Source organism: Hypanus sabinus, chromosome 12 (genome assembly GCF_030144855.1).
Source record: "Hypanus sabinus isolate sHypSab1 chromosome 12, sHypSab1.hap1, whole genome shotgun sequence".
Lineage (NCBI taxonomy): Eukaryota > Metazoa > Chordata > Chondrichthyes > Myliobatiformes > Dasyatidae > Hypanus > Hypanus sabinus.
In genome coordinates, this window is record NC_082717.1 from 40,083,550 (window position 1) to 40,103,771 (window position 20,222).

A 20,222-nucleotide genomic window follows, 5' to 3' on the forward strand; every position below is an offset into this window, starting at 1 on the left:
GAAGACAACAGAACACTCTAAGCAACTCTGCAAAAAGGTTTTTGAGGAGATGGATACAAGAAAATTTCCAAGTCTCTGAATATCCGTTGGAGTACAGTTAAGTCAATCATCAAGAAAGAAAATGGTACAGCTGTAAATCTGCTTTGGGCAGGCCGTCCTCAAAAACTGAGTGACCATGCAAGAAGGGGACTAATGAGGGAGGCCACCAAGAGACCTGTGACAACTCAGGAGGAGTTACAAGCTTCAGTGGCTGAGATGAGAGAGACTGTGCAAACAACTGTTGCCCAGATGCTTTATGGGAGAAAGGCAACTGTTGAGACAAACTCACATGAAATCTCAGCTAGAGCTTGCCAGAAGGCACGTGGGAGACTCTGAAGCCAGCAGGAAGAAGGTTCTATGGCTTGCTGAAACCGAAATTGAACTTTCTGGCCATCAGACTAAATGCTATGTTTGGCATAAGCCAAACACCGCACAAAATCAAAAATACACCATCCCTATCAGGAAGTATGATGGCTACATCATGGCTATGGAGATGCTTTACTGCAGCAGGCCCTTGAAGGCTTGTGAAGGTTGAGGGTAAAATGAATGCAGCAAAATCCAGGGAAATCCTGATGCAGTCTGCAAGAGAACTGTGACTTGGGCAAAGATTTGTTTTCCAGCAAGACAATGGCCCCAAGTCTTAAAGATAAAATTTCACATTAATGGCTTAAAAACAGTGAAGTTAATGTCCTGGAGTGGTTGTCAGAGTCCAGAACTCAACCCAATTGAGAATTTGTGGCTGGACTTAAAATGGGCTGTTCACTCACAATCCCCATGCAACGTGAGAGAGCTTGAGCAGTTTTGTAAAGAAAAAAGGGGAAAAATACAGTGTCCAGATGTTCAAAGCTGATAGAGACCTATCCACACAGGCACAAGGTGCATCCAGTAAATACTGACTTGAAGGGGGTGAGTAATTATGCAATTAATTATTTGTTTAATAATAGTAATAAATTTAAATCAACTTGTAGAAATTTGTTTTCGCTTTGACACAAAAAAAGTCTTTTCTGTTAATCAGTGTCAAAAAGCCAAATTAAATCCACTTTAAATCACTGCTGTAAAACAATAAAACGTGAAAACTTCTGGGGGGGGGGGGGGTGAATACTTTTTTTAGGCACTGTACATTGGTGGCATTTTACAACGGGCAGAGTTAAATTTGTACAAATTCTTAAGTACAGTTTGGGAACAGATTATTACTTAAAGTAATCGTGGTCTGTGGTGGAGGTGGAAGCTCGGCATGATGGAGCTTGAGATGTTGCTGCAAACTTGGACTGACACGAGTCTTTCCATCAAGGTGTCCAAGATCCAGTAACGGAGAGGGGTGTTGGGTCCCAACGAGGACAGAGTATCCAACAGCCTCTGACGGATGAGTGAAGTCGGTGAACATCATCCTGGTGCTTGAGGCATTGTTTTCGAGCTGGGACAAAATGGAGAGCCCAAGCCTATGGCATCATCAGTGGACTGGTTTGAGTGGCAGGCAAACTAGAAAGGGCCCAATGTAGTTGGAAGGTGGGATTTTAATACAATGTATTCCCAGCCGCTCAAAGCAATTCACGATAACCCAGTGGCACTTTTTTTAATATGCTAATCTACTGCGCGAGGAAAACATTTTCTTAGATCTCCTGCTGCTTCAGTTCAAGGTACATTTAAATAAACATTTCCCTCGTGCCCTCTGCATCCCTCCACCTCCCATCTCACGTTGGGCAACTGGGAACAGTCATGTTTGGCAGGGTGCTGGTTAACACTGGCCTCACCAAGTGATCGAAGGAGGATTACTTGGCGTGGGCCTTGTTGAAACCATGCCTGGGGAAAGCAGGGGTATAGCAGGTTATAGTCATCTTGTTCATTCTCAGACTCTGGTGTCAGTGTTTCTTTTCAAACACTTCTTCCTCCCCTCTTTCTCCCAACCCCCCCACCCCCCACACACTTTCTTACTCCGTGTCTTCATCTTTTTTTGCAGTCCTGATGAGGGGTCTCAGCCTGAAACATGGACTGTACTCTTTCCCATAGATGCTGCCTGGCCTGCTGAGTTCCTCCAGCATTTTGTGTGTGTTGCTTGGATTCCCAGCATCTGCAGGTTTTCTCTTGTTTGTGATTGTACTTTGCGTCTCTTCTTTCTGTGCCTTTTCCTTCTTTAACTTTGATTCATTTTCACATTCAGGGTGCACACAGACGCCCACATGTTGTAATTAACTTTTTTTAAAACCAGATTCTTCCTGCGGGACCCAAACCAGACCAGTGCGACTTCATCATTCGTGCAGGACCAAACTTATTCTTGTGCTTCCTGCAGGACCTGACCCGGACCAGGGCATTCCTTTTTTAACGTGCTCGAGTGACACTCTGTCTGGACTGTGGCATTCCCCATTTAATGTTACAGCTTTCCTGTGTTGGCAACTAAGGTGCTGGCTTAACTTGACTGCGCCACGCAGCAGCAGACTCAGTCCCTTGCTCAAATACGAGCAGCCAGGATTTAGATCTGATCGGCAATCAGGGCTGAATTTCTTTGTCCCAGACTAGTCGTCTTAGTGGAATCGTCAAGTAACTGTCGTCACGGATGATAAAATAAAGCACACACACTCTTACGACTCAAACATACTTTATTTTACGTGCACAAGGAGAACAGCATGCCCCCTGTCACTACTACACTGTTCTTGATTCTAAACAGATAAATGCTATTTTTGTGTAGGATTGACTAGCAGTTATGGATAGAGGTGCTAAAATCAATCGAAACTACGAGGTCAGAACCCATGACACTTTGAGTTAACAAAGCAATTGTCCTGGGTGTGTTTGCATCCTTCCATTATTCCTATCTCATCTGTACTGAGCAGGGTGTCTCCAGTGACTTCACTTCCAAGGTCTCTCTTGTCTGGGTTTGACTATATATTGCCACTATATCCTTGCCTGGACGTTGTCCATAACTCTCGCTTTACTCCAACTCCCATAGCCTGAATCAGATTCAGGCCAGCTTCTAGTCCATTGTTATCAGATCATTCAGCAGACCTCCTGTAAACTAAAAGATGAACTTTTGAACTCGGAATCTACCTCCTCATGACCCATTAGTACATTGAAGATGAGTGATATGACTTGTGGCCCGAGCAGCTGGTAGTGAGGTAGCTGCCAAAATTTCAGGAATTCTGATAAGAGTTTGTAAGTTGGGAAGAGCATTGTTAGGAACAAAACAACAGCTGAACGACAGTGGTGGGGCTCATCACTAGCAACAGTCAGACAGCCTATAGAGAGGAGGTGGGAGAGCTTTGAGGTTTGGTACCAGGTAAATAACCTCTTCCTCAATGTCAACAAGGCACAGAAGGTAGTTGACTTAAGGAGAATTCACACCTCTCTACACTGGCGGCACAGTAGTGGATACTGTGAGGCATTTCAAATGCCTGGGAGGGCACTTCTCACAACCTCGCATGGTCCCAGAATACGTCCTGCACAATCAAGAAAGCTCACCGATACCTCTACTTTCTGAGAAGGCTGAAGACAGCTGGACCGTGCACATTATGACCTTCTACAAACGCACAGCGGAGAGCATCCTAACATGCTGCATTACTACACTGCACTGCTGTGGAAAGGAGGGCTCGACAGCAGGTAGTCAAAATTTGCCCAATGTATCAGCGGCACCAGCAGACCTGCCTGCCACCAGGGACGTGTGAACAGAAAGGTGCTGGAAAATAGGCCAGCAATATCATGAGGCATCTCACCCACCCTGCTCATGGACTCTTTGTTCCTCTCCCATCAGGGAGGAGACTGCAGAGCATCCACACCAGGACCATCAGACACGAAAACAGTTACTTTCTCCAAGCAGAAAAGGTCAAAACCTCCACACACTAGCCCACCCCACCACCATTACTTTATCATTTCCTGTCACAGTCATCTTAGGTACTCACACTCTGTACCTAATGTCACTTTGTGTACATGTGATATGTACTTACATTTATTACTTTTTATTATTGTATTATTTATCTTTTTGTGGGGTTTTTTTGTCCTGCATCAGATTCGAAGTAGCAATTATTTAGTTTTCCTTCATACTTGTGTGTACTTGAAATGACATTAAACAATCTTGAACCTTTGATATTTTGGATTAGCTTTGTTAGGCTCTTTCTTTGTTTATTTACAGTCATGGTGAATTTTCAGTAAATTTCTACTGGACATGTGAAGAAAAGACATATTGTATATTCCTATCCAGGGAGTCCCTGTGTTATGAATATTTGAGTTGCATCCATATGAGCTTCTAGAATAAATTCAAAAGCTATAAGTTCATTCTGACAAATGGCTCAACTAATATTCTTTCTGCACTTTTAGTAAACTTTCTTATCATTCTTGTCTTATTTTGATGCATTATTACTTATGGTTATGATATCACATGATTTTTTAATGTGTATTTTCTGGCTTGTGGACAAAATCAACTTTTAAGGAAGACTGCAAGACCAGAATCTCTTATCAGGGGTGGCTTGTATGTGTTCAGAACACTAAGGATTTTAGAAAATTATCAAATCAATCTCATTAATGAATTAGAAGTCTTGAGGTGGTTTTAAAATATCCAAGTCTATTGCCTGCCTTTGAAAGGAAAGTAAACTTGATAAATTATTCATTTTTTGTGAATTTAATGAGTAAGGGAGTGTTAAAGTAACTCGTTGTGCATTGGTGCTGGTTAAAGTGGTTTGTTTTGCATATTTGTGCTGATTTTGATGTAAGAATCAGTACCATGGAATTAGCAGGAGTAGCTGCTTGCTACACATGCATCCTGTAGGCTTAGGATAGTATTGTCAACTATCAGAAGGTTGTTGGTTCAGTTCCCATTCCAGAGACTTGAGCACAAATATCTAGCTCACCAAAGTGCTGTTGAGTAAGCATTGCCCTGAAAAAGTATCATCTCTTATGTGGGACAGTAAACCTAATCTCAACATGTTAATGGAATATATGTAAGCGATGTGTTCTATACTATTATTAAATGCTGTTCATTTATTTATTATCAAAGCAGGTATCCAGATTTGTTTTTCTCCAGATAGCCACAAAGCAAAGAAAGAACATGAAAGACATTCAGAGAGGAACATCAAACCCACCCTCCCACTCCCCCATATAAAAAAAGAACGGCATCAACCTCCTAAAACCCCCCTCTCCCTGCATGAAACAGAACAGGAACAACCCCTGCCCTGCATAAAAACTGCCAGAACATCAACCCCCAAGCACCCTCCCCTGACACAACCAAACAGGAAAGGAACAGATGATGTCAAAAAAAAAACACAATATGAAAACCATAAGTCTGGAAAAGTACACAGTCCATAAATGCAATATTCTAGTCCATAAGTGCAGAACCACCGTACCATCCTACAATATCATTGACATTCATCAGAAGAGAGGAGCACCAGACGAGACAGAGGCTTACCTGCCCACCACAGTGCAAGTCCGCTCACAGACTCCACCTTCAGCAGCGATCAAAAGGCAAGCAGGCAGGCGGCACGAAAACAAGTGCACACATCTGTTGTGTTTTTATGTGTAAATTACTCAGAGTTTTGCACTTTCTTATGACCATTAGGAAACTGGACCAGGCATTTACAGCCATAATTCATTGTCTCTTTTATTACAAACACATGACAAACTTGAGTATATGACTTATGAGGGGTGATTGAAATATTTGTGTCCTAAGATAGAAGAGGTCAATTTTAGAAAACCTAGCACATTTATTTTTCAACATCGTCCCCTACATAGTCTCCTACATTTACACACTTAGTCCTGTGGTCTTGGAGCATACGGACCTCCAGAAAGTGTCCACAGATGGGTGATTGATAAGTTTGTGGCCTAAGGTAGGAGGAGATGAGTTATACAGCTCTCATTACATGCACATGCAGGTCAACTCTGAGTGATTATGCAGAAAGTTTGAAGTTAATAACTCATGTCCTTCTACCTTAGGACACAAACTTATCAATCATCCTTATTGAAGAACTTAAGTATATGACTTACGGGGGTGATTGATATATTGATATATATCTGATATTAACTGATGAGTTATTAATCTCAAACTGTTGAAAAATAAATGTGCTAAGTTTTCTAAAATTGACTCCTTCTGCCTTAGGCCATGAACTTATCAATCATCCTTATTGAAGTTTAATCATAGAATATTTATAGCTAAAGGGCCGTCATGTCAATGCCAGTTGACCAAAAGCTCTACAGCCAAATCTCAGCTCCCTCAGAATCATTTGGTTCATAGCCCTGTAGGTTATGACTCTTCAAATACGTATATAAATACAGTACAGTGAGTTCCAGATGTTTGCTACCCTCTGAGAAATGCTTTCCTTGTCTCTCCTCTAATACTTCCACTTGTATTTTACCTTTTTAGTCTGCTTGAGCTGTCCTAATACTTTACACTTCAATTGCAGCTCCTCTTGGATCAGTAGGTCATGCCTTAAAACCTGTGTAAATATATCACTATAAAAAGATCATGTCAAGCTGAAAGAGGAAGGGAAATGCACATGATTTAAGGTCTAGGATATTGTATTAATGTTGCAAAAATACCTCCTATGAAATTTTTATCAGGTGTTGTCATGCCTTTGTAAAGACTGTCTTCCATAACCTGATGAGTGGTGCTCCTAGATCTCTAGTCTAGGCTCTGACGATGAGACTTAGTGCCACCAAATCATGGTGCACTATTGGATCTGCTCCATATTTGACAGGGACTTGAGAAACTGAGTTACAGAGAAAGGTTGTATAGGTTAGGACTTTATTCCCTGGAGCACAGAAGAATGAAGGGAGATTTGACAGAGGTATATAAAATTATGATGGGTATAGATCAGGGGTCGGCAACCCGCGGCTCCGGAGCTGCATGCGACTCTTTCAGTTCTGTGCTGCGGCTCCCCGTGGTTTGTTAGTTTTTGAAATGTAATTCGAAATTTGAAGATTATGGTGATCTTGTACAATCTAAAAACGTTGTGGAGACCCCATTTCCTGGCACATCCGAACCGGCTCACAATTAGCCACCGTTCCGGCTAAGGGAGATAGCCTACGGGGGTTTGTGAGTACGTGTCTTTTGGAGCATCCGCACCCACGGGGACGGGTTGAGGGAGGCTTTAAAGCAAGGCTGTTTAGTTCGAATAAAGTTACCTTTGACTGCAGTGTCTTTATTTTAGCGCTGCGTGTAGCACACCTCTACAACGTGTTTTTTATCGCTATTAATATACATCACCACTGCCAATGCCTGACACCCGCCAGTGCGCGCTTTCTTTTAATTCTTCGATCCAAGGTAGGCTAACTATGGAGTAACCTTCAACCCAACGTCTTTTTTTCGGAGTTCAAAATGTTTTTGTTGCATGCAGAAATGTAATTTCGTTTTCTCTGCAGGAGTTCATCAATTTCATAAATGCAACACATTATAGTTTGTTTATACATAGCATGAAGGCAAAAAAAAAACCGTTGTATGCAGTGTTATTTCATTTTAAATGTCAAACGGGTTTTGTGGCTCCCAGTGTTTTCTTTTCTGTGGGAAATGGGTCCATATTGGCTCTTTCAGTGGTAAACATTGCCGACCCCTGGTATAGATAGAGTGAATGCAAGCAGGCTTTTTCCACTGAGGCTAGGGGAGACATGGGTTAAGGGTGAAGGGGATTAAGTTTAAAGGGAAATTGGGGGGGGGGGGCGCTTCTTCACACAGCAAGTGGTGGGAGTGTGGAATGAGCTGCCAGATAAAGTCGTAAATGCGGGCTCATTTTTAACATTTAAGAAAATCTTGGACAGGTACGTGGATGAGAGGTGTATGGAGGGATATGGTCCAGGTGCAGGTCAGTGGGACTAGGCAGAAAAATGGTTCGGCACAGCCAAGAAGGGCCAAAAGGCCTGTTTCTGTAAAGGCCTGTAATGTTCTCTGGTTCTAAGTCTGCTCCAGGGAACCACGCACCGTTATCCCTCCTCCTTCCTGTGAAGTGCTGTTTCAGTAACATCTACCGACCTTCCCCATTGGCTATTGGCTTCCATGGGGAGGTCATTACATCCATTTCCAACGTTCAGGTTTTGAATGAAGTAACACCTGCTGTTTCAGGATGAATGCGAAATTCGCAGTTCAAGCTTTCATGCTCAGGAGAGGAGCATGGACCTGAACTGTGCATTTTCTATTTTGCAACTGCTCACTGGAACCCAGGTGCTGGTTCTTCAAAAGCAAGAATGTCCATTTTTTTTTCTTTGTTTCTTCTTATTTGTCCTTGATATGAAATGCAATGCCTATGAAAATTGCCTGGGATCTAGTTCCGAGGCAGCAGTGCATAAATTTTGTGAATGCAATGTTTGATTCATCAATAAGCATGAAAGAAGAATTTAAGTCCATGTTTGAGCCATAATTGCCAGTTTTATAAATATTAGTATTCTCCTTATGACAGTGTTCATGTTGAGCTGGCGGTCAAGCTGGAATGTAATGGCAGGAACAGTTTTCTCTATTATAATAGTGTTACGAGCCCCGTAACTAGGTCACTTACCAGCAAAGATAGAGAGGTCTGTTGAAGTCTGATGGTAATATTTTAACAGTATTTATTGATAAAAATACACAAAAATAATATCAATGCAAACATACGGATAATATACTTCGTCAATACTAAATCTAAAAGTGCGGGTATAATAATAATCAATAAGAAATAGCTCTTATCGTTGTCTAGGGGATAACGTATTGTCCGATGGAAATATAAAAGTCACTAGCTCATTCAGGCTGCAGCTGTTGGTTGGAGTCAAGAGAGAGATGTTTTAAACTTGCCAGCTTGTCCTTTTTATGATGTCGATCCTTCGAGAGTTCCGTTTTTGGTAGTCGGTCCTTTAGCTAAGCCGTTCCGTGGAACACTCGTCATCCGGGCAAGGATGGACACACACACACACACGAGTCTCCACCGGCTGTCGCTATTAAACGCTGTCACAGGATTTCTAGCGTTTCTCCTGGTGCGTCTGAAGGGGTTGTTCCCCAGACCCTCTTTTATCCTTACTCACGGGGTCTCAGATGTCAATCAGGTTGGGATGATGCAATCCCTCAACCAGCCCACTCTGGTCATTGCCTGTGGGCTTCAATGAAAAGTACAGTACTCAATACACAAACCGTCTCCAAGAGATAATGGCCACTATCCGTGGCTTTGTCTCTCGGAGGCCCAGGACACATTCCAAACCTTGAGGATTCTGTGTGTCTCTCTATCATTTCCTGGATCCCAGACCCGAATTAGTAGCGATCTTGCGATTCTCAAAAAGGAGGGGGCTACTTTGTACCCTTCGGCCCCTCAGAGTTGTGGCACGTTCGTAACAATGGATTTTCTCTGTCACTGCTCACAAAATTAAGTGAGATTGTAAAATTAACCCAGTGGTACACTAGTAGACTAACAAAATTTAAAAAGGCTGGACCAACATAATGGATGAATAAAAGAATAAAGTATGAATGAATCAGCTTGAAATTTAAATCAGTTGGCTAGATGGAGGGAAAATATTGATTTGGAATAGATTCTGAGTGGAAAATGTATGAGAAAATGACTAAGGATGGCTGAACCCTGATTTCTCATTGTTTTAATGTTTGTTTGTCTTAAGGGAAGATTTTTATCAAGCAGAATGCAGCGTCGAGCTCATGGAGTCTTGGGAAGTGTTGCTACTACCCTACTCATATTATCCAATTTGGTATTTCTTTGTGGCAATGAAGTGGGGAAGATCTATTGGAACAGAACATTCATACAAGGTAACCAGAACCAAAGAAGTGGTATTTGCTAAGACATTTTGTTTTCTTAAGCTAAAGGGGACTTCAATTCGGAAATAATTAATTCCAAATGTATTGATACAGTAGAAGACCTGTGTTAATTATTTGGAGGAAAGGGTGTTATATGCTTTTTGATCATAATTGTTAGCTCTAAACATGTTATTAAAGCAGAGAACATTGATAGTCTTTCTTAGATTCAGCTAATTTGCATCAAACAGTTAAACAATAAGATTTTTAAATTAGTCTTACAATGCAAACAGCACATACCAAAAAGGGTGCGAGAAAAGTTGATGGAATTATTGATTGAATATTTTCAGCTATTAAGTTTTATTCTAAGCAGATATATAATTTCAATTTCTTGATAATTTGGCTTTATTTCTTAAATCCTTCACATACATGAGCAGTAAAAATCTTTGTTATGTCTCTGTCTGAATGTGCAATGTGTCAATTATAATAATTTGTAATAAATAGTATGTACGGTAAGATGTACAACAGAGCAGTCATTATAGCTTCGAAATACAATTGTGTCAGCGTGAGTTAATCAGTCTGATGACCTGGTGGAAGAAGCTGTCTCGAAGCCTGTTGGTCCTGGCTTTTAATGCTGCGGTACTGTTTCCCGGATAGTGACAGCTGAAACAGTTGTTATTGGGGTGACTTGGGTCCCAAATGATCCTTTGGGCCCTTTTTATGCACCTTTCACTGTAAATGTCCTGAATAGTGGAAAGTTCACATCCGTGGATACACTGGGCTGTCTGCACCACTCTCTGCAGAGTCCTGCGATTGAGGGAAGTACAGTTCCCATACCAGGCAGTGATGCAGCCAGTCGGAGCACTCTCAATTGTAATGGTTGTTTGTTTGCTGTTTCCATTTTTTTTGTTCTGCTTCTGTATAGGACCAAATATTTAAAAGAACACTTGTATAGAGGATTGTTGAACTGAAGTTGTTTTATAGGGATCTTTTGCTCTTTGGATGTGTTTCTAAAATGCTGGTCAATGTAAAATGTATTTGAGATATCAAACCATAAGTAGGAGGAATGGTTCACTCTGTCATTCAAGTAGGTAATTGCTCCTCTTCTCAACTCCATCCATCATGGCATAATCCCATATTTTTGTATATTTTTACTGGGTAAGAGTGCCAAATCTCAGGCTAGAGAGCTCCAAATGTCTCATTTTATTTTGGTTAGTGATAGTCGAATAGTATTCATTGATCATTGAGCAATGTGAATAAGGGATATGTGATCACAGCAGTTTGGAAATACTCTTTAGAGAACGTGTATAATGTGATTGTAGCTGAAGAGTGCAATAACTCACTCTACTGCTACAATTGCATTTTCTAGATGATTGATTGTTTAGCTACAGAATAATCTACTGAATATTAATTTGTTACCAATGCAAAGTGGATATAGCTAGTAGTAAAATGAAGTCTACATTCGAGCAGATGACTGAATTACTTTGGTCAATAATCAAATTTTTGTGAATTTTTTTTTAACAAAAAGCTTCTCAATTGCAGTATCTTTTCTACTTATGGATATTGTTACCAAAACGTTAACTTACAAATGCTGCATGTGGTAGTATATCATCCAGCTGATGGCAATGTAACAGGTCCAATGAAGTTCCGGGAATTAGTTTAGTACTAAATGCAATCCTCTCAACAGTGATCAAATGGTTGCGGCATCTTAAGCAAATCAATTAAGCATGGCAGACGCTGTCATTCAAATGTTTTGCTTTTGAGGTAAGTGGAAGTTATTTATGAATGTGACTAAGTGTGAAGTGGGACATAGCATCTCCTGGATTTTCAGAGAGATTGAATTGCCAGCAATCCAGTAATCTTCCCACCATTTGACATTGGTTCATTAGCTCTGCTGTTCATGCTGTTCTGATCTATCATCTTAACTTCAACATTGTTTCAACGTTTTAAAGTAGTTGATATATTTTAATGCTAAACTTATTGAGTTCACTGAAATGATAATGTTATATACATAAATATCTGGACAGTTGCCATGGATTTTGGAAAGGAGAAATTTCTTTTTAAACAGCATGTTTCATAATGTCGGAGACCCATGACACTTCAGTTATAAATTGCTTGTGCATGGATGGTCACTTTTCTAAAATCTGTAACATACTCTTCTAGATAAGAAATCTTGAAATAGAAGCAGTGGTCCCCAACCATCAGGCCGCGGACCACTGTAGTAAAGCATAGATGTAAGGTTTAAAGGCTTAAATATTATACATATAAAATGTTGCCTGTTAACTGCTGTTTAACATGAAACTTCTTTTGAAAGTTATTTCAAAAAGTTATCTAAAGTTTTGGATGTGCTGGCATTTGAGCCGGTGCACTCCACTGGGGGCAGCGTAGCTCAGTTGTGGTTAACTGAAGATTTCCATAGACTGAAGAGTCCAGACTATATACATATATTGTATATTTTGTTATTTGTATTTTACTCATTTTCTATTTGTGCTTGTATATGCGAAGACTGAGCCTGAGGCCATGGTGTTGCCTGGCATGAGTTGGGGCTAGTGCATTCCATTGTGGTTGACTGATATACATGCATATTCTGTGTCGTCGTGTTTTTTCTGATACTCTGTATGTGCTTGTTTTCTTGTATGTGTGAGGATTGGGCCTCAGGCCGTGGTGTCGTGTGGGGGGGGGGGGGGAATGCATTGGACCGGTGTGTGCAATGTTGCTGCTGCCCTGCAGTATTTGCTTATTGTGGTCGACTGTGGATTGATGGTGCTGGTAGTCGGACTGTTTCATTGTGTGGTTGTGATACCATTTGTGCTTGCTATCTTGTGTGTGCTTTGTGCAATATGTGACTTTTGGTACTGTGTTTTGCACCTTGACCCCGTCTCATGTTGTGCTATCTCATTTGGCTGTATTCATGGGTATCTACATATGGTTGAATGAGAGTTAAACTTGAATTGAATTCAATTAGGTTTTTAGTTCAGTTGCTGTCTCTCCCCCTCTTTCCATAACTCCCACTCCACTCCAGAAATGAAGGGATCATTAAATTGTCAAAGCAGTACTTTAAAAAAAAAACTCCACCACTTGAAAAAGGTTTAATTGGTAGGGTCTTGTTTAAGAAAGGAAATAGGAATAAATAGGAATGGAAATTATTGACCAGCGAGTCTTACTTCAGTGGTGAGCAATCTATTGGAGAGAATTCTTAGAAACAGTATTTACGAGCATCTGGAGAAGCATAGTCTTATAAGCGATAGTCAGCATGGCTTTGTGGTTTGCAGGTAATGCCTCATGAGCCCAATTGAGGTGTTTGAGGATGACAAATGATCCTTAAAACAAATTAATGAAGTGGTGTACTGTATATAGATTTTAATTTTAGTAAGGCGAAAGGCCAGGATCTCCATGGTGGGCTCATCCAGAAAGTTGAGGCATGTGATCCATAGAAACTTGGCTGTGTGGATTCACAGTCAGCTTGTCCACAGATGGCAGGGTGCACTAGTAATTCTGCCTGAAAGTTGGTGACCACTGGTGTTCCACAGGATCTGTTCTGAAACTCCGGCTCTTTGTGATCGTTATAAATGAAGTGGAAGGGTAGGCTAGTAGGCTTGCCGATGACTTGGAGATTGTAGGTGTTATGAGTACAAAAAAAGTTTGTCTTCAGTTCCGACAGGATAGAGATCGGATGAATAGTTGTGCAGAGATGTGGCAGATGGAATTCTATGTAGAAAAGTTTTAAGTGCTACACTGTGGAAGGTCAAACTTGAAGGCTAAGTAGAAGGTTAATGGCAGGATTCCTAGCAGTGTTGAGGAACAGAGGAGTCTTGGGGTCCAAGTTGATAGATCCCTCAAAGTTATCATGCAAGTCGACAGGATGGTTGAGAAGGCCTAAGGAGTGCTGGCCCTCATTGGTTGGGGGACTGAGCCACTCAGGGATGTGGGTATATTATGCTTTTTGTGACTGTTTTTCTGCTGTTGTAATTATATGTGCTGTGTGTGACTGTTGGTACTGTGTTTGCACCTTGGCCCTGGAGGAGCGCAGTTCTCTTTGGCTGCCCTTTCTTGGGTACTAGCCGACAAAGTACCCAGGACATCTTCAAGGAGTGGTATCTCAGAAGGGCAATGTCCATGATTAAGGACCTCCAGCACCCAGGGCATGCCCTTTTCTCACTGTTACCACCAGGTAGGAGGTACAGGAGTCTGAAGGCATACATTCAGCGATTCAGGAACAGTTTCTTCCCCTCTGCCATCTGATTCCTAAATGGATATTGAACCATTCGACACTACCTCACTTTTTTAAAATATATAGTATTTCTGCTTTTTGCATAATTTTTAATCTATTGAATATATGTATACTGTATAAATTATACTGAGTAAGATGTACTTATTTATTATTTATATTTTTCTATATTATGTATTGCATTGAACTGCTGCTACTAAGTTAACAAATTTCACGTAACTTGAACTTAACATGAAAATGCTATAAAACTCTGGTTCGACCACACTTTGAGTATTGTGTTCAGTTGTGATTGTCTCATTGTAGGAAAGATCTGGGAGCTTAAAAGGTAGTGAAGAGGAGAGTGGCGAAAATGTCTTATCAAGAAAGGTTGAGAGGCATACAGCTTTTCTCTTTGGAATGACAGTCATCCCTTTAAAGTGAGTGGAGGGAAGTTTCATGGAGATGTCAAAGGTAGTTTTATTTTTTTAACAGGCTGATGGGTTCTGACGGTGGTGGTAGAGGCTGATACAATAGGAACTCTTTTAAAGGCTCTTTGGGCACATGGGTGTAGGGAAAATGGAGGGTTATGGGCTCTGTAAGATTCATAATGGGTAGGTGTATATAGGTCAGCACAGCATCGTGGGCTGAAGGGACTGTACTGTACTGATCGCTAACCTGGGAATTACGATGCATGTGGAAGATGTTATCAGCTGAACCATACAAGTGGCCTTTGGTCACAGCTAACCTGCACACTTGATGCCCAGTTTGTTTTTGCTATGACCACTTCTCTATAAACCTCCTGATAGCTTTGGTTCAAACATGAACAAAAACATTACATTCGAGATGAGAGTGACGGCTCTTGGTTGCATATGACTGTATTTCCAAGTGGCCTTGTCAAACTGAAGTCATAGACATCAAGGAGGAGGCTCTCCAGTGGTTGGAATACACAGTGGAAGATGCTGGTGATTGTTGAGCCTAGTCCCAGGACAATACTGAAGGAGTGGCTCAGAGCAGTGTCCTAGATGCAACCATCTGCAACTGCTTTGTCAATAATCTTACAGCTTCAATTGTGCATTAATTGGCAAACATCACTAGTTCTTATCCTATATTCAATTCCAATTGCAATGCTTCAGTCCATGATCCATGTAGAGACAACATTTAGTCATGCCCTGAAAATTGGCAAGTAGAATACACAGTACAAGTGCTAGCCAATGACAGTTCTCAATAACGTTGAATCTTACCATCTGTCTTTGACATTGACTAGTACTATTATCAGTTAACGCTTCTGCATTGTTTGTGGCTGTAGTGTATGTCGTCTACAAAATGAGTAATTATTAATCACCATGGCTCCTACTTCCCATTGGAAAGTATAAAGGGTTATTCATTCAGGGCCCCAAACAGGTGAGGCAACACTTCACCCATGAATCTGTTGGGGACATATACTGTGTCCGGTGCTCCTGTATATCGGTGATACCCGACATAGATTGGGAGACAGTTTTGGCGAGCACCTTTGCTCTGTCAGCCAGAAGAAGTGGGATCTCCCAGTAGCCACCCATTTTAATCCCACTTCCCACTCCCATTCCTGTATGTCAATCTATGACTTCCTCTACCATCATGATTAGGCCATACTCTGGCTGGAGAAACAACACCTTGAGCCTGGGTAGCCTCCAACTGATGGCATGAACATTGATTTCTCGAACTTCCGGTTATGCCCCCCACCCCTTCACCATAACCCATCCCTTTTCCCTCTCTCTCACCTCATTGCCTCCCTCTGGTGCTCCGCCGTGCTTTTCTTTCCTCCTTGGCCTTCTGTCCTCTCCAATCAGACTCCCCATTCTCTAGCCCTGTATCTCTTTCACCAACTAACTTCCCAGATCTTGATTTCATTCCTCCCCCCTTGGTTTTACATATCACCTTATGTTTTTCTCTCTTCCCTCCCCCACCTTTTAAATTTACTTCTCATCTTTTTTTCTCCAGTCCTGATGAAGGGTCTCAGCCCGAAACGTCGACTGTATTCTTTTCCATAGATGCAGCCTGGCCTGCTGAGTTCTTCCAGCATTTTGTGTGTGTTGCTCGGATTTCCAGCATCTGCAGATTTTCTTTTGTTAATCATCACTAGTGCTATTTCCTGTATGACTTAGAAACGTATAATTATTCCTTCATTTGTGTCAGACCTAAATCGTGGAACATCGACCAAACTCTAACATGAGAGCATATTCACCAGAAAGAATACAACTGCAAAGGGAAGCTTGCCATTTCTTTCATGAGGGCTATTAAGGGAGGGCATTAAATGCTGGCTCTGCATCCTGAAAAACATTTTAAAGTAGTTTTTTTCCATTCAATAATCAAAATTAATAACTTGTATCTATCCTTAGCCAGTATTTTATCCAGAACTGTTTACACCAATCCAACAAAAGTTATTTAGTTCTTGGGGATTGGCAGCATAATTGTTGAGGCCATATTTGTGTCTGTTGAGAAATCTTTTCTAACTTGATTAAGTTAAAAAGGGCTTGATGTCAGGATTGAAGCACGTCCTTTTAGAACTTTAGTCAGAGGGTGGTAAATCTGTGGAATTTGTTGCCACGAGTGGCTGTGGAGGTCAAGGGTTTGGGTGTATTTAAGGCAGAGATGGATAGGTTATTGATTAGCCAGGACATCAAAGGGTATGGGGTGAAGGCAAGAGAGTGGGGATAACTGGTTGAAGTGGATCAGCCCATGATTGAATAGCAGAGCAGACCTGATGGGCCAAATGGGCCTAAATCTTAGGGTCATATGGTCAACAGACAGCATTGGGTATTGAGGTAGAACTCATAACCGCATCGAATGATTTGGAGGCTTGTGATCATGCCTAAATGTTACCAGGTTGAAACCCACCCCACTTCAACCAGTCACCAACTCCTTTTCTTCAATATCCTAAGTTCGGTCTAGTGCTATTGAAAATATCAATCAAAGTAATTATGTGAGCAAATATGTTTTTATGCACAATACTGTTTTGTTGACTATTGTTGTATTGAGTATTTGTTGTAGTCAATTAAGTTATACAAAGAATGTCCTCTGTACTCTGATAATTGAATCATTTTTGGAAATAGCAGGCAGGATAGATAAAGAATAGTCAGAGGATGTTGTCTCCTTAGGTTTTAAGAAGGCCTTTGGCAAGGTGCCACACATGAGACTCCTAAACAAGATAAGAGGCCATGGTGATGCAGGAAAGATACTAGGCTGGACAAAAGATTGGGTGATTGGCAGAAGAAAAGAATAGGAATGAGCAGGGCCTTTTTTTGGTTCGCTGCCAGTGACTAGCGTTCGCAGGTGAGGGTGTTGGGTCTGCTACTTTTCAAGTGACACATTAATAATACAGGTAATGGAATTGATATCTTTGTGGGCAAGTATGCAGTTGATATAAAGATAGGTGATGGAGAAGGTAGTGTTGAGGATTGGGGGTCTGCAGAGGGACAGATTAAGATAATGGACAAAGAAGTGGCAGATAAGAGTACAGTGTAATGTAGGAAAATGTATGGTCATGCACGTTGGTCAAAGGAATAAAGGTGTACACTATTTTCTAAACGGAGAGCAAATTCAGAAATCAGAAGTGCAAAGAGACTTGGTAGCCATAGTGCAGGAAAGTTGTCCTTTAGAACTGAGATGGGGAGTAATTTCTTCGGCCACTGGGTGGTGAATCTGTGGAATTTGTTGCCACAGATGGCTATGGAGATGTCCTCTTTTGTATTATTGGCTAGCTTACTTTAACATTTCATCTTATCTCTCATTGTTTTTTTTAATTGCCCTCTGTTTGTTTTTAAAAGCTTCCCAATCTTCTAGCTTCCCACTAATTTTTGCTATGTTGTCTGCCCTATCTTTTATTTTGATGTTGTATTTGACTTCCCTTGTCAGCCACGATTGCCCTGTCCTCCCTTTAGAATGTTTCTTCTTCCTTGAGTGATTTCCAGATTACTCCCAGAAACTCCAATGACTGCTGTTCTATTGTCATCCCTGCTATTGTCACCTTCCAATCAACTTGGCCAGAAACTCTTTCATGCCTCTATTGTTCCATTTATTCCACTGAAATATTGATACACCAATTTTAGCTTCTCCCTCTCAACTGTAAGGTGAGTTCAATCATATCATGATCACTACCTCCTAAGGGTTCCGTTACCTTTAGCGCCCAAAGCAAATTAGTTTCATTATATAGCACCCAATCCAAAATTGGTTTTTCCCTCGTGGGCTTGACCCCGCTGCTCTAAAGAATTCTACAAATTATTTCTCTTGAGATCCAGCACCAACCTGATTTTCCCACTCTACCTGCATATTGAAATTTCCCATGACCATTGTAACATTGCCCTTTTTTACATGCCTTTTCTGTCTCCTGTTGACATTTTTCTACCCCATGTTCTGCCCACATTTCAATGGCCTGAATATACTGTAACCCCCATCAGGGTCTTATTTCTCTTGCAGTAAAGATCTTTGATAACGATGCCTGTAATAGTTGTCATTTCATTGATGATAGCGTTTAATCCTAGACCCAAAAATGAACTAAGCTTCTGACATTGAAATTTGTCTTTGCACTTGCCTCAGATGTTAATTCTCAGAAACATTCAAAGGCTGAGTAACTGACACTGGAAATTTGACAGGAGCTTTTGGGAGCCGTAGCCTAGTTGTGAACTTCAGTGCAATTTACAGAACACTTTACGAAATAGAAAAAAATGTCAAATCATTCAAAACAAATCTGTCACAGCTCTAAAAGCTGACAAATCAAGAGGTAGCTGACATGAATGTAAACTGTTGTAAGGCAATAATGTTCACACTAATTCGTTCATGAGATGGCAATCTGCTGTCCCATCTGTATTTGTGCATAAGTGCGAGATTCCCTGATCCTATGAAAAAGAGCAAAAAGGTTAGCCAGGTATCCTGAATAATATTTACCTCTAAATCAATAAAACTAAATGATAGAGCAGTTTTTTTAAACGTTTGCTGTGTTCAAATTAGCTGCTGTGTTTTTCCACATCATAATAGTGATTATATTTCTTAAACATAAGAAACCAAGGACTGGGATATACTATTCAACTCCCAGTATGATCTCACTGGATACCATGTCCTGCTGTCTCACCATACCCTGGGATGCCTTTTGTGTTTAGAAATCTATCTACCTCCAAATATTTTTAGCAACTTGGACTCCTTTCGTGGCAGAGAACTCTCCAGGTTCTGAGGGACCAAGTTGCTCACATTGATGAAGTGTGAAGAGATTCACTTTGGAATGTCATACTTGAAGGGAGGATTCCTAGCAGTGAGGGGAGGATGAGAGGGAAATTGGGGTCCACACGCATAGATCCTTCAAAGCTGCTGCACAAGTTGATAAGTTTATTAAGAAGGTGTATTGTTTTGTTTGCTTTCATTAGTCAGAGGATTGAGATCAAGAGCTGCAACATAATATTGCAGTTCCATAAAACTCTGGTTGGACTACATGGAGTATTATTTTCAGTTCTGATCAACTCATTACAGGAAGGAGGTGGAAGCATTAGAGAGGTGATTTACCAGGATGCTGCCATGTCGCATGAGTATAGGTTGAGTGAGCTATTGCTTTTCCCTTTGGAGCGACGGGGGATGAAAGTTGACTTGACGGAGGTGTATAAGAAAATAAAGCATAGATAGACTGGACAGCCAGTGCCTTTTTCCCAGGGTGATAGTGGCTAATATGAGTGGGCATAATTTTAAAGTGATTGGAGGTAAGTTTCAAGGGGCTGTCACAGCAAGTTTGTTTACTTTTACAGTTACATTGGTATGTACGTGGAACACTGCCAGGAGTGGTGGTAGAGGCAGGTACATTCAGAACTCTTATGAGATTCTTAGGTAGGTATGTGGATGATTGAGTAATAGGCAGTCTGTGGGAGTGAAGGGTTAGATTGATCTTAGAGCAGGTTAAATGGTTGGCACAACACTGTAGGCCAAAGTGCCTGTACTGTCCCTTCCTCCATTGATGCTGCCCTCATCTGCATCTCCTCCATTTCCCGGATATCCTTGTTAACCCCTTCTTCGCACTGCCTTAAAAAGGTAGAGGTCCTCTTATCTTCACCTATCACCACATGAGCCTCCAATTAAACACATCATTCTCCACAAATTCCACAATCTTCCATGGGATCCTACCACCAATCACATTTTTATATTCTCCCCATCTCCACTTTCTGCAGGGATAACTCCCTCTGTGACTCACGTGTCCAATCATCCCGACCCACTAATCTCCCTCCTGGCACATTTCCCTACACCTGCCCATTCACTTCCTACCTCACCTCTACTCAGCACCCCAAACAGTCC

General features: G+C 41.2%; 1 protein-coding gene across 2 annotated transcripts in view; it reads left to right on the top strand.

Annotated features, from left to right (window-relative positions):
- Window positions 1-20,222, top strand: part of hhat (hedgehog acyltransferase) — a 226,048-nt gene that overhangs the window by 109,013 nt on the left and 96,813 nt on the right. For both annotated transcript variants that reach the window (XM_059985793.1, XM_059985792.1), the window contains exon 10: window positions 9,580-9,724. In XM_059985793.1, the coding sequence (XP_059841776.1) occupies window positions 9,580-9,724 (145 nt within the window). The remainder of the gene's footprint in view (window positions 1-9,579; window positions 9,725-20,222) is intronic.